We start from the raw sequence: 14045 nt of genomic DNA, 5'->3' as shown, positions 1-14045 counted from the left end.
AATGGGTTGTGGGAAAGGGGGGATATAATTTATGTGCTCTATGCAAGTCATCCTCACATATTATTTCATTTCCTAAAGACATTATGGAAATACTGCTGATGTAACTCGATCTCAGGAAAGAGTAATAAAGAAATTTGTGATGTGATCAGAAACCCAGTTAAGTGAGGGGTGGATGGTATGATAATTAAGTAGATAAAAACTGATAAAAAATGGTACTCAAATAATCTTTAGTTTTTTTAATCTTTGTCATGAAATTGGGAAGATAGAACATTTTGTCATTAGGTCATCAATTTTTCTATGTTGTCATTAATATAATAGGGTTGATAAATTGCTATTATACAAGATTTATAACAATTCTCAGGCAAATATACTTTTATGTTATTTAAACATTGCCAACTTTCTGGAAAAATATTTCTGATTTCCTCCTAGAAACAACTGTATGACTAAAAAGCAATATAAAACCATCTGGGTTTTAGGATTTGATAAATTATAGTATCTCATACAAGAACATTAATGATGCACTGGATGAAGGATTGTGTCAAGCTTCATAATTATATAAGGGACCCAGTTTGGTCTACTGGTTAAGCCCCTGAAGTAGAAAGCAAGAGGCTGTGAGTTCAAGTCCCACCTTGGTCATGAAGCAGGCTGGGGGATTTGGGGCCAGTCTCTCAGCCCAACTCAACTCACAGGGTTGTTATTGTGGGGAAAATGAACACACAACTACTCATTGGTACTCAGCCTTCTGCAGAGAAGGGCTTTTAAGGATGGGGGATGAGTTAGTGCACTTAGTGAACTCAAACAAGGTCTCAAAGATCTGGAAATCCAACAAGATGGGGCTGCTCTTCCCAAGAATGTTTATTTGAGCAGCCTTTAGAGCAACGAGATATTTATATCGAATAACCCTGCCAAAAGTCCAAAGGGAATTAACCTCCGAGAGCTGCAACGGAGTTCCCAGAGCCATTTCAAGGGGCCGATACAAAGAAAGAGCTCCTGAGCTGAGACTGGGCCCCTGTGGACAAGGGGCCACTTGAACTGCAGCTCACACAGAGGTGGTATTCAACCGGTTCTCACCAGCTTGGATGAACCGGTGGTCACCCCTGGTTGGCCACACCCCCAAACCGGGTCACCCACTTGTCCCAGTCGCTCTCCTAGCTTTCCCTACCACGTGGTGGCTGTGGCGCAGATTGGGCAGATGTCCCAGGGCTGTTGTACATGCGCACTGTGTGTGCAGCCGTGCGTGTGCTACTGATGCAGTGCACATGTGCAGCAGCCCTGGGACATCCGCCTGTCCGCCGTCCCTCCTGGATCACATTTTCTTCCTTCTCCTGGTGGATGTGCCTCCTCCAGCCCAGCCCGGCCCGGCCAGCCAGCAGGTGGGTGCATGGTTGTCCCGGGTCTTCTCACCCCACTTGTGCCGATATGCCTGCAGGAGCCCCTCAGGCCAGCTGAGCCGGGAGCCGCCATTCCCAGGCTTCTACTCTCCCATGCTTGGTCGACGCCTCTTCACCTTGCCTGAAGCAGCTGGCCCTGCCCCTCCAAAACTCCAAAAACAGGACAAGTAGCTCTGGGGAGATCAGTCATAAATTAGAACACTTGCTAAGTAACCGGCCATTAAGTGAGGACCAATTGTATTTGGTTTGCCAGTCACATGGCCCCCTGGCCAAGCCAATTCAGTCACATGGCCACAAAGCCACGCCCATCTGGTCACGTGACCACCAAGCCACGCCCACAAATTCAAGCCATGCCCACAGAACCAGTAGTAAAAAAATTTGAATCCCACCAGTGAGTTCAAAGCCTGCTATGTGGCATCTCCTATCAGGACTCAGGGATTCACTTTGTGACGCCTCTCCTAATAAAATATCTGGGAAATACGGAACTCTTTTATGTGCAACTGCAGTTATCAGATCAGTAGGAAGGAGTTTCTCTGAATGGGGCCAAATTGTGTTCTGCTGTAATGCAAAATGATGTATTTATTTATTTAGGACATTTATATTGCCACATATTCGCACATGACTCAGCATTAGGCAGACTCTAACTGCCCATTGACTGTTGTTTATTTTTATTTTTCTCCATTATTATTATTATTTATTGAAATGCTGGTCTCTGACTGTACTAAAAGTGGACTGGATGAAGGAGGAAGCTGTGTTGGAGACATTTGCCATCTTGAGTTATTTGTAAATAAATACATGTTTATGAAAACAATCTCAAAATCGTACTTGACTGCAACCTGAAACTGAGTCTTGGGAGAAGACAAGGAGGAGATTATGAGAGCAGCTTCTCCAACTTACAACATCTCTCAGTTGGACAAGGGAGGATTCAACACTCTTCCAATGACTGAAAGAGGTGTTGGGAGTAGTTAAAACCCTCCCCTCTCCTAGGAAAATGAAATATTTTGGATATACTAAAAAGGGAGAATATATTTCCCCTAAAAAGAAAAGTAGAAACTCACAGAGGCTGAAACTCCGTCCCCCTCCCACCTTTGCTAATGGACCATTACTCTGGCCTAGGCCAGTTTATTTTACATAACAAAGATCTACTCCAGGTAAAGCTATATAGGAATTGCCCAAAGCCATCACCATCATCCAGCGAGGCTGAACCAAGCCTGGGACTCAGGACAGCCTGCAGAGTTGCCCCTGCATGGCCCCATGCGAGCCTGACAACCAATCAGAATACAAGCTCAAATTCAAATCCCAACAGAGGGCATCAAACAATTGCACTCTCAGCATCTCAGCCCTTCTTTCCTCAACCAGGGCATGTCCTCCTGTCCACCATTAAACCATCTTCCAAGCAGTCACCATGTTTCCAGCAACTTTCTTCCCCGCCTGGAACTGAACCCAGAAGGAGATTAATTCCAACAGAGGCTAGACAGAAACTTCAGATCTGCTCCCTGTTATTCCAGAACATCAGACAGGAGCAATTAGATGGTGCAAATCTCTTGATCTTTTGCAGCACAAGAAGTTTGAGATGTTCCCCTCCTTCTCCTTTGGGTTCCTTCTCCAAAGGATCTCAGATTAATGGATCCCTATTGGGATCCCACCCCCATACCTGCCATGACTGCAGCCTCGGAGCACCCAACCTCTTTCCTCCCTCCTTCCTTCCCCTCCTCGATCTGGAGGAACAAGCGGCATTCATGACCTGGGCCAGAGTCTGAATGATACTGTATGAATTGGGGTCACTTGCTATCTGTTTCCTGTTCCTTTTCTCCTGGGTCTCCAGTGGGGCTTTCTGGGTGCATCTTCTGCAGCCTTTGACAGAAAAGACGTGCTTGGAAAGGGAACAGCAAAAATAATGATCTTGAAATGGATCTTCCACAAAGAAATGGGGTTCAAAGGCAGCATCTGTTGGCCTTTTTTTTGACAGATAACCAAAATTCAAAATACTATGGATATATTTGAGAAATATGTGCTTCTTTATTAGATACGCTGAAAAACTTGTGAGGATCCAGACTTTCCCTTCAATGGCTCCTGGCAAATGCATAAGTGCTTCATGGAAAGGAAAAATTCTGTTCCAGATGGAAATATATTCTATGAAGTGGACAAAGACGTTGATTTGTCTCCACTTAGAGAGGGCCTCCCTGAGGGGTGCTGTTTGTCCAGTTGTTGAGAATTGTTGTGATATAACCACACAAATTCCATTCCTGACAAGCATCGGAGGGAAAGTCCTCATGAAATAATCTCCCTTTTCTGTGTCTGAAGCAAAGAGGCCAATCAGGGTCCATCTGAAATAGAGGAGCAGCTGGACAATTGCTGGGTATTGGAATCCTTCTTTGGGGAGCATCTGGTGGAAAAAGGGGAATCTCCTTTTATCACTCAGAGCCTCTGAAGGAATTCCAACAGTGATCTGAAAAATTAATGAAGAATGCTGTGTTATAATGTGGTCCAGATCAACTCCAAAATATTACTTATTGACAAACCCAATTTTGTTTTGATGAATATATAAGAATAGTTTGTTCCTTAGTCATGGTTTAAAATATTTAAGACAGAATATTAACAAGGTTGTCTATAAAAATGGAACGCAAAATCATATTAAACAAAAAAAAACAATAAAAATGCAATGTAATTTTTTGTGTCACCCATACAATTCCAACAATTAGAATCAAATTTGCAGATGTTAGATAAAATGTCTGGATCTAAGATATAGGGCTGTATTATATGCTATTTTTGAGTACTAAAACCTCTTTCTCAGCTTCTATATCCCAAATTGTTTGTGAAGCAATTTTTCAGCTTCTTCTCTAGATGTACAAGAGCACAACTGCTAACAGAATAGTTATGAGTACATGAAATGGATACATATAAGAAAAATAAAAAGAAATAGTAGGACAGTGATGGTAGGCACATTGGTGCGCTTATGCACGCCCCCTACAGACCTCTTAGGAAAGGGGTGAGGTCAATCGTAGACAATTGTACAATCCAATAAGTCTTTAATTGAAATTTGTCTGTTTTGGGACTATATGTCTGTTTCATCACTTTAATTTTAACCCAATAATTATATACCCTGAATTTATACAAAGCAGAAATTGTGTAAATTAACAATTATCTATGAGGGCAGGAGCTGAACTCCTTTTATCCATCCCAAAGATACTCTTCTTGGTCTGAATATTTTTTTTACATAGACAGGACTATTGCCAGCTTGATTCCAATTGGATAATGCAGATATTATTGATATGTGAAAATGAACATGCTAATGGAGGACCTCAAAACCTGGATAGTTTTTCAATAGTAGAATATTCAGTAGAATATCCTCTAGGGACCTTATGGCTCTTCAGGCCTTTAATGGTAAATTTGAAGATGAACATAATAGACTAAAACATCGTTGATATGTTCCCTAATATTCTGAAAAGCTGCTCTTGAATTCTATGAAGATATTGGATCTGTTGTTCATCCCCCCCACCCCACTCACCTTACCAGATAGAGAAAAACACACACAAACCTGTGGGACTTTGTAGGTGCCTACAAACGTTGACATCTGGATGGAGATGTCTCTGGAAGCTCCATCAATCAGAGCCAGGAGGTTTTCCTTCCTCCCACAGCCGTAGTTGGGGACATTGGATTCTCCAGTGGAGAGCATGTCCAGCAAGACATGTGAAGTGCGGAAAGTGCTCAAATAGTTGTCATGGATGTTGTAACCAAGTGTGAGATTGTGCAGGAGCTGGGAATTCTTGCTGACCATTTGAATAGCAAAAATTGGTTTTAGGATATTTGTTAGAGCAGAACTCTTCCTATTGAAAAACAATATTCATGTTATTATATTCAATAGCAACAACGAATGTTTTTAAAATATATAATCCTTCACAAACCTACTAAGCCTTAGGCCAACATTGATCCAAATCGAATGATCAATTATGCAAATGAGAGAGGCAACTACAATTGTTTCAGTCACTACTTAAACAAAGGTCATTATTCAAGTGATGAACTCAGGAATGAACTGAGAAAGGAAAATCATCTGGATTTCATTCAGGTTTTTTAAAAACTCCATCTTTGGATTTTACTCTCTTCCACAAAGTAAGGCAAAAAAGGGAAGCCATGGAAATCAAAATCATTCAGGAAATTAGACAGGTCCTGAGGTACAAAAATAAGTGACATAAGAAGAAAAGAAGGAGAGTGTTAGAATTGCACATGGAGGGAGTGCAACTCCATCACCCTGCATGACTTACGAAGGAGAAGGTATGGAAGGAGGGCTGTTGAAAGGCCACATTATAGGTGACACAATTGATGCAGTTGTGACCACACCAATGAGATGGTCCCCAGGCCTGTAAAAGCTCCATGGATTGTACCCATCCTGGTGCTCCAAACTCAATGGGCACTTCCTTCTCAGCTTCCCACAAACTGATGGGGACACCAGCAGCAGCAGAAGCAGAAACAGGAGGTCCATCATTCATGGCATTAATCAATCCAATTCCTGTTTCTAACACAAACAACAGGAACAGTTGGAAAAATTCAAAGACTCTGAGAAGTGCCAGTGGCTTTCCTGATCTAAACAGAGAACCACTCAGTTTCATCTGCAAAGGAGAGAAAGGTGCAATCAAGAGCAGAGCCTGTACCTGTCCCAAAACTTGGTCCCAGAGAGCTTCACCCAAGGAATTTATCCTTTTCTGATATAAGATCCTTTTCATGTGGCTTCAATCTGATGTCTACATCAAAGTCAAAAACTGGAGATATAGCATCACAGGTCTCAAAGGCCCAGATGGTCATAATTACAGCAAGAAGCAACTTCTCCTCTTGGGATCCAACTTTTTCTGGGTTCCATCTGCAGAGGAGAGGCTGGAATAAAACATGTTAGTAAAAAATACAGATATACCCCTGGGATCATTGTTCTGTTGTGGTTGTGGTACTTCCTTCCTGTCAGGGCATGTCCAGAAAGTGATGCTGGGGAAGAGAGTTCAACACCCAGGGAATTGACTTCTGCTGTCCTTCAACATGGCCTCTTGTCTCCAAAGATTGCTGGGAAAGGTCACCCAGAGCTATGAAGTTTGGTGCCGCTTCTAAATTAATGCCATTTAACTGTAGTGTTGCCTGCCTTCTAATGACAATCGGCACCCTTGATCTCTGCCCAAGGTTAAGAGTAGACCCTGTTTGGAATTCTCTTTTATGTCATAATCCCATATATTGATCTTAATTGCAGCCGGTTTTAAAATTGCTTGTGCCTGAAATGAAATTTCATTTCCCATCTTTTCTAGCAATATTAATTTTGAGATTAAAGCTCATTAAGAAGCAGGAAAGTGACAACTTGTGGACTAGATCATTGGGTAAATAGGGAGAAAATTATAGAATGGATGGAATTTTTTATTTTTATTTTCTTGTCATTCATGTGTTATCTTACCATGTTCCTATAATACACCAAGATTCTTTTTATTTTTATTTTTCTTAGTTTTTTAAATAAAGAATGGACTGTAAGTTCTGCAGGTGCTATCTATCCATCCCTATCTTTCTTTCTTTTTTTCTTTTTTTCTTTCTTTGTTTCTTTCTTTGTTTCTTTCTTTCTTTCTTTCTTTCTTTCTTTCTTTCTTTCTTTCTTTCTTTCTTTCTTTCTTTCTTTCTTTCTTTCTTTCTTTCTTTCTTTCTTTCTTTCTTTCTTTCTTTCTTTCTTTCTTTCTTTCTTTCTTTCTTTCTTTCTTTCTTTCTTTCATCTACCTACCTACCTACCTACCTACCGTGTTTCTCACAAAATAAGGCCAGGCCTTAATTTTTTTTTTGACCCCCAAACAAATGGCTAGTCCATGTTTTTGGGGGTGACTTCCCCTACCTAGAGGGGCCCATTTGCACGTACCTCTCCACGAGGCTGTTTCTATCGGCTGACAAAAGCTCCCCCGAAGGCAGAATCCCCAGCCGCTTCGGGGCGAGTCATGGCTGCCCGTGTCCCCTCGATATTAGGCAGTGTCTTTCGGGCGATGGAAGCTCCCCAAGGGCAGTCACCAGCCACTTCGATTGGCCGGTAGAAGCGGTCTCGGGGCAAGCGCACACGCACACTCCCCTCGCCGGGAGGCCGCTTCTATCAGCCGATCAAAGTGGCCGGTGACTGCCCTTGGGGAGCTTCCATTGCCCGAAAGACACTGCCTAAAGGCGAGGGGACACGGGCAGCCACGCCTCATCCCGAAGCGGCTGGGGACTCTGCCTTCGGGGAGCTTCTATCGGCTGATGTTCTATCGGTAGATCGGGGTATTCTAGCCTAGGCTACCTGCAGGGCACTCCTAAAGGCAGGTTTTCTCCCCACCCACCCCTGCCCTTCCCCCCACTTCTCTTCACCTCGTGTAGTTCTAACAAACGATGTGAGAAATGGCGGGGAAACGCATAGTCCTAAATTTTGGGAGTGGGGCTTAATTTCACCTCATGCCTAGAAATCATGCTGGGCCTATTGGTGGAGGCCCTATTGTTGGAGAAACACGGTATCTATCTATCTATCTATCTATCTATCTATCTATCTATCTATCTATCTATCTATCTCTATATCTATTTAATCAACCATATCTATCTCTATCTATCCATCTCTATCTATCAAGTATCTCTATCTACCCATTCATATCTATCTATCTATCTATCTATCTATCTATCTATCTATCTATCTATCTATCTATCTATCTATCTATTTATCCATCCATATCTACCGTGTTTCTCCAACAATACGGCCTCCACCAATAGGAAGCCCCAGCATGATTTATTGGCATAAAATCAAATTAAGCCCCTCCCCCCAAATTAAGGCCCATATGAAACATGCGAAATGGGGGGGGAATGGCGGGGGGGGGCTTGCCGTTTGGAAGTACTTTGTTGCATGCCCGGATATGGTGCTGCCTGCGTTGGTGGAGCACTTCATATCGGGAGACCTTCCGCCACCGTTAATTTCCCTTCTCCCTTGCTGCCGTAGCGTTACAGCAATGCCGCGGCATTTGGCGCAGCCACGTGGAGCCAGTCAGGGCTCCTCCCTGCAACCGGAGCCCTGAGGAGACATTTGGCTTCAGGCGCTCCTGTGGCCGCCTTCCCTTTGCCTTCGATGGTAAAGTGAATTATTTTAAAAACCTCCTCTCATCCTATCAGGGCCGTGCGAGCTGAGCAGAGCCGGGAAAGCAAGCCGCGGTGTTTCCTGGTTCTGCCCAGCCCGTACGGCTCTCTGCCGGCCCTGGCGGGATGAGCGGAGGTTTTAAAATAATTCACTTTACCTTCTAAGGCAAAGGGAAGGCGGCCACAGGAGCGCCTGAAGCCAAGTATACCAACAACAAAAGGCAAATCCTCAAGGTGGGCTGGAGGGAGGTGGCTACGTGCCCCCGGGCTGCTTCAATGCAAGGTCCTGACTTGCAGCATCCTGCCGTTGACGCCGCGTCCTCCCTCTCCGACTGCAAAACTCGTGTGCTTCGCCAACGCTCCGAGCGAGGCGAGCTCTTTCATACATAGAGAGAGGGAAAGACGCCGGCGTGCTCCGAGAGGCTGGCTCTTTTCTCTAGCCGAGGCTGACAGGAAGTGCCTCCAGGGCCGTGGCAGGCAAGCTGCGGGTGTTTCCTGGTTCTCCCCAGCGCGCGCGGCTCTGCCACGGCCCTGGCAGGATGAGCGGAGGGCCCGGCGGGGAGGCACTCGTTGCCTTGGTGACATTTCGGGTGCCTCCGCTGCCTCCTCGCCCATCGCAGGTGGCGGTGGCGGCGGCAAGCGGCGGCGCTTCGCTGAGGGAAAAAGAAGACAGCGCAGCCACCTTGCTTGCTTTCCCACCTGCCCACCCCAGATGGCCTCAGGAGCGGCGGCAGTGGCAGCAGGCGCGCACACTCCTGCCGGCGAAGGGAGGAGAGGCGAGGAAAGAGAAGGGAGTGCGGCAGCAGCAGCTGTCACAGTATCGTCTCATAGTGGGGCAAGGCTGGCAAGCTGAGGTGGCCGCACCAGAGAGCGTCACTGCCGACCCCTTTTCTCTAGCCGATTCTGACTGAATCTCTATCCCGCTCCTTTATCCTCACGACGGGGCTTCCCCATTGACTTTGCTTGTCAGAAGGTTGTAAAAGGGGATCACAATGGCCCTGGGATGTTGGTGCCATTATAAACATGAAACTGTGGCCAAGCACCTGAATTCTGATCCCTGCATTTGATGCTGCAAAGGTCATTAATTGTGAAAAATGGTCCTAAGTTCCATTTCTCAGTGCAGTTGTAACTTGGATCGGTCACTAAATGAATGGTTGGGAGTCGAGGCCTACCTGGGTATCTCCTCTTGATCAGCTTCTCTTCCAGGAATTCATCTTCTTCCGAGTTCCCATCATCCACTGACTACTCGGCCAAATGGTTCAACCTCAGGAAACAAACCATGGTTAAGAGGTGTGGAAAGGGAACTTCACGAGGACAGTGGTGTCACCCACGCAGGAAAAGCCCAAAGGGAACATCAGGCCAGCCATAAAACAAACTTGCATAGGAAAAGGAATCAAATAAAAGAAGCCCCTTAGACAAAAGCCCAAATAATTAAGAAAAGTAGGGAAAGAAAGAAAAGAAAACCCTTACAAACACAAGACATGCCAAATCAGCCAAACAAACAGACAAAAGGCACAAAATATATTACAAAGGAGACAGACAGGAGATTGCCACAAAACAAATATAAGAAACCATTAAGCTATAAAAGATTAGGACGAAACCGATAAAGCAATCGAACCACCCCGCAAAGTTTGCCTTCCGCACCCCACGGAGTTTACCCTCCGGTGGGAAGAAAGACAACCCCTGACAGGATTTAAAACATGAAGAAATACAAACACAAGCACTCACACAAAAGGAGAAACGGGTATAAAAATCAGGGACTTACCATTCGAAGGTAGCTAGCCCAGGAACGCAGACTTCTTGCTATCTCTCGCCTTCCTGAAAAATAAAAAGATCCAGCTTTCAAGCAGTTGTCCGTATCCTTGCGCCGGAGCTCTCCCAGCGGGAAAATCGAATCCTCAGAAGAAAGGCATTTTGACAGCCTTTCAACAGAGGTGCAAATGTGAATGCGGCCACTGGGGAAGAGACCGGGTTCAGAGGGTCATGTGGATCCCACCAGAGTCAGTTGGGTGGCTGGGGCTTCAATCCGGGGGGGGGGGGGCTGAGTTCCAGTCCTGCCTGGGGAGCCAAGCCAGCTAGGAGGCTCTGGGCCAGCTGCTCTCTCGGAGCCCTGGGAAAGAGGCAATGGCAATGGCTTCTGAGCAGCCTGGCCAAGATCTCTGGGCCGGCCTCCACTGGGGGCTTCCGGACAACCTTCCCACCCATCTGGCCGAGGCTGAGGGGCCTCTCTGGGCCTGGCTTCCTCCTCACCGGTCAAGCAGCCTCCAAAGGGCTGGATTTGGAGAGGGTTTGGCAGGGGACTGTGCTGTGAGGAGGGGGCACGCAGGGGTCCTGCAGGGCCAGGGGGTCAGCAGTGGGACTGCCCCCTCCCCAGTGAGGGCAGGGGGAGAGGGAGGCAGGGGGAGCCCCTCCCATCTGGTCTGGGCAGCTCAGGTGCTATCAAAAAGCCCACCTCTGAGGGAGGAGCCTTCCTTGGGATTGGCTGGGAGAGCGGCTCTGGCATCACAGACGGGGGACAGGTGGAGCTCCCAGGTGAGCCCTGGGCACCTGCAGGCCAGGTGGGGTTGGTGGGGTCCAGGGGGGAGGGGAGGTCAGCCTGGGGCCCTGCTGCCAATTTTCCCCTGGGGCAGCCAGGGGCTTCTTCCTCCTCCTGCTCTGGGAAGTGGGGTGCCCCCTGGAGGGGGCTCCCTCTGGCCTTGCTGGGCAGGGTGGGGGGATCTGCCCCATGGGGGCCCATGGCAGGGGGGGAGCGAATGGGGTGAGGATCCCCAGGTTGCATCTCTTGCCAGGATCCGAGTCTGGTTTGCAAGATTTGCACCTGGCAGTTGGGGGCTGCTGTTCCCCCAGTTGTGAAGCCCACCAGTTCCTGGTCCCGGCCAGAAGGAAGGGCCGAGGCCAGAGGAGAGTCTCTTGATCCTTTCAGAAGTCAGGAAATGGCTTTCTGGGTGAAAGGAGACCCCCAAATCAGGGAGGTCAGGCTGAACCCTTGAAGCTCTGCCCCCCCCCCCCGAATGTCCAGCTCACTTCCCTCAGAACCCCGAAGGGGCTTCCAGGCCATTTCTTTCCCATGGAGGCAGAGGAGGAAGATGGATGGAAGGAGGGAAAAGAGGCAGGAGGGGAATCGGGTGGAAGGAGGAGGAGGAGGAAGAGGAGGCCGGGAGAAACTTCCCTGCAGCTCTGCCAGGACTTATCAGGGAATCCTCCTCTTCCCTCCCTCCTGTGATGGTTTCGCTCTTTCCTGGGCAGAGGGTCCTCGACCTACAGCTGTTCCATTTAGTGACCATTCAATGCTACAGTGGCACTGAGAAAGGTGACTTAGGGCCCCTTTCCCCACTGGTGGCCCTGGCAGCCTCCCTGGGGTCCCAGGATTTACATTTAGACAACTGTCTCACACGTATGACGGCCACAATGTCCCCGGGTGTGTGTCACATGATCCCCTTTCATGAGCAAAGTCAGTGGAGAAGCCGGATGCACCTAAGAACCGTCTGGCTGACTTAACATCTGCAGTGATTTGCTTAGCAAACAGGGCCAGAAATGTCATAAAGTGGGTCAAAACTCATTTAACAACCGTCTCCCCCAGCAACACAAGTGTTGGGCTCCATGGCGAGGACTTCCTGCCTTGTCTGTCTGGAGGTCTCAGGGCTGCCTTTTGAGGCTGCCTCAAGGGCTTCTCCAGGCTGCCCTGCGTTGGGCGCCCCACGTCTCTTCTTTCCAGGCCCCCCAAGAAAAGGGGTTGGGGGGCACCTGGAGGCCCCAGGTCTTCTGGTTGTGGGGATGCAGCACTTATAGCGGGCTCTGCGGTCCCTTCGGCCCCCCCACCTCCGAGGCTCTGAAGATGCCCTTGGGGGTCCCTGTGTCCCAGGTCTCCAGTCGTTGGGGGGTTTCACTCCCATGGACCCCTTGGCCCAGGAGGGAGAACTGGGGGTCTGAGACAGGAGGGGGGAGCGGAGGAGATGGGGGCAGGGGGCAGGAAGCGCCAGCCACCTAGGGCAGCCCCATCACCCAGAGCAGGAGGAGGATGATCCCTGCAGGCTGGGGGAGGAGGAGAGGCTCCCACCCAGGCAGCCCACTGGGGAAGGGGAGCTCCAGAGCCAGAGAGGGAGGCAGAACTGGCCGGGCTTCTCCCCAGCTGCCTCCTCCGGTGGTTTCCTGGCTGTGTGGCTGGGAAGGCCGGCCTCACCGTGGTTGTCCAGCCCCTCCTTAGAAACCTCCCGGTGGGATGAACCCACCACCTTCACAGGGAGGCCATTCTATGTCTTCAGGTCTCTGCAGGTCCTGGCTGGTCTTTTTCCCCCCTCTTGGAGACCCCTGGAGAACTGGGCTCATGGCAGGCGATTCAAGGACGGAAGGGCTCAGTCTTGGATTCAGCCACCCGGAAGTGCCACTCACAAAGTGTCACCTTAGATATTCCAACCAAGTTGCTTTTTTAGGATGTTCTACATTTAATGGAGGAACCTCAATATCTTTATTAGCAAGTGTGGGATGAAGGGCAACATTTTGTAGAGGTTATCAAGCTGGCTGAGAAAATGACCCCAAAGGCATCTCCTCAGATGCTTCTCTGGAAATGACCATCAAATATTTAATTTGGCCACCCTTTTCTCCTCCATTGGATTCGCCAACATTTTAATTAATGTCTTTGATGAAGGGAGAAAGGGAATGTCCCTTAGAACCAGGGATGGATTTCTAAGACCATAGAACAAGGGTCTTCAAACTTTTCAAGTTTAAGGCCTGTGGACTTCAACTCCCAGAATTTCTGAGCTAACATGACTGGAAGGAGGAATTCTGGGGGTTGAAGTCCACAAGTCTTAAAGCTGTCAAGTTTGAAGGCCCCTGCCATAGAAGATCACGGGGTCCATGGGGCCTTGGATTTTGGGTGTGTCCACGTGAGGTGGTCTGAGTTGAGATGGATTAAAATAAAGATTTTTCTAATTGTCTATCTGGAAATGAATCTAGCAGGACAGATTTGTCACATTTTGGAATAAACCTCTCAAAGGAGAAAGGGGCCATGAGAGCAGGAGGGCAAAGAGCCTGAAATTATGCAGGGACACACAAGGCCTAAATCTTAGGCCAAGCCAGGAATTCTCTACATTCAGGGCTTCCTGGCTCAGGACAGGACATAATTCTGCATTATTCCTTGTGTTTTTCCATTCACTGGACTGGTTTCCAAGGTGGCAGCTGGAAAACTCCCTGGGGAGCCAAGAGGGAGGAAGAAATAAATCCCCAGATTTTCCCTTAATTATAGGGGGGAAGAGGGACACCTGCCACGGCCCCTTTGCACATCTGGGAATGAGCCTGTAAACAAGAACTCGGCTAAAAGTTTGAAAATTAATTGGGGGGGGGGGAAATGTACTTTTCTTGCTGAAAGAAAACAAGGCTGAGATGTGGTGATGAAAGAACAAGCAATCCTGGCTAGTTCATGCCCAGGTTTCCTGCCCTCCTGAAAGGGCTCCCTGCAGATGGAGACCCTCAATGGGGTCAGGGTGCCTTCCCTGAGAGCCAACCCACCCCCAGGACTCAGGCTGGGTCTCTTCTACACTTTTCTGGCTCTGAAGC

The 14045-nt window shown here is 47.9% G+C and overlaps 2 protein-coding genes across 32 annotated transcripts in view; one reads left to right on the top strand and one right to left on the bottom strand.

Annotated features, from left to right (window-relative positions):
• LOC148128490 (vomeronasal type-2 receptor 26-like) overlaps nucleotides 1-14045 on the top strand; it is a 154260-nt gene that overhangs the window by 111032 nt on the left and 29183 nt on the right. The window lies entirely within an intron of this gene.
• Nucleotides 1-14045, bottom strand: part of LOC148128491 (vomeronasal type-2 receptor 26-like) — a 159016-nt gene that overhangs the window by 116002 nt on the left and 28969 nt on the right. For 4 of the 31 annotated variants that reach the window (XM_087948929.1, XM_087948930.1, XM_087948928.1 and 1 more), the window contains 4 exons: nucleotides 10258-10310; nucleotides 5654-6260; nucleotides 4930-5218; nucleotides 3046-3840 (listed from right to left, as the gene is read on the bottom strand). The exons of 1 other annotated variant lie outside the window; for it this stretch is intronic. In XM_087948929.1, coding sequence (XP_087805055.1) covers nucleotides 3046-3840; nucleotides 4930-5218; nucleotides 5654-5874 — 1305 coding nt within the window. In that variant the 5' untranslated portion in view covers nucleotides 5875-6260; nucleotides 10258-10310. 26 more of the 31 variants (XM_087948938.1, XM_087948937.1, XM_087948947.1 and 23 more) reach the window with 22 other exon arrangements.

The sequence above is a fragment of the Notechis scutatus genome, unplaced genomic scaffold (genome assembly GCF_049901735.1).
Source record: "Notechis scutatus isolate UNSWTSFEM ecotype Mainland unplaced genomic scaffold, rNotScu1.2 NSCUSCF49, whole genome shotgun sequence".
NCBI lineage: Eukaryota > Metazoa > Chordata > Lepidosauria > Squamata > Elapidae > Notechis > Notechis scutatus.
Note: the sequence above shows the minus strand (reverse complement) of the source record. Positions and strands in the feature narration are given on the sequence as shown.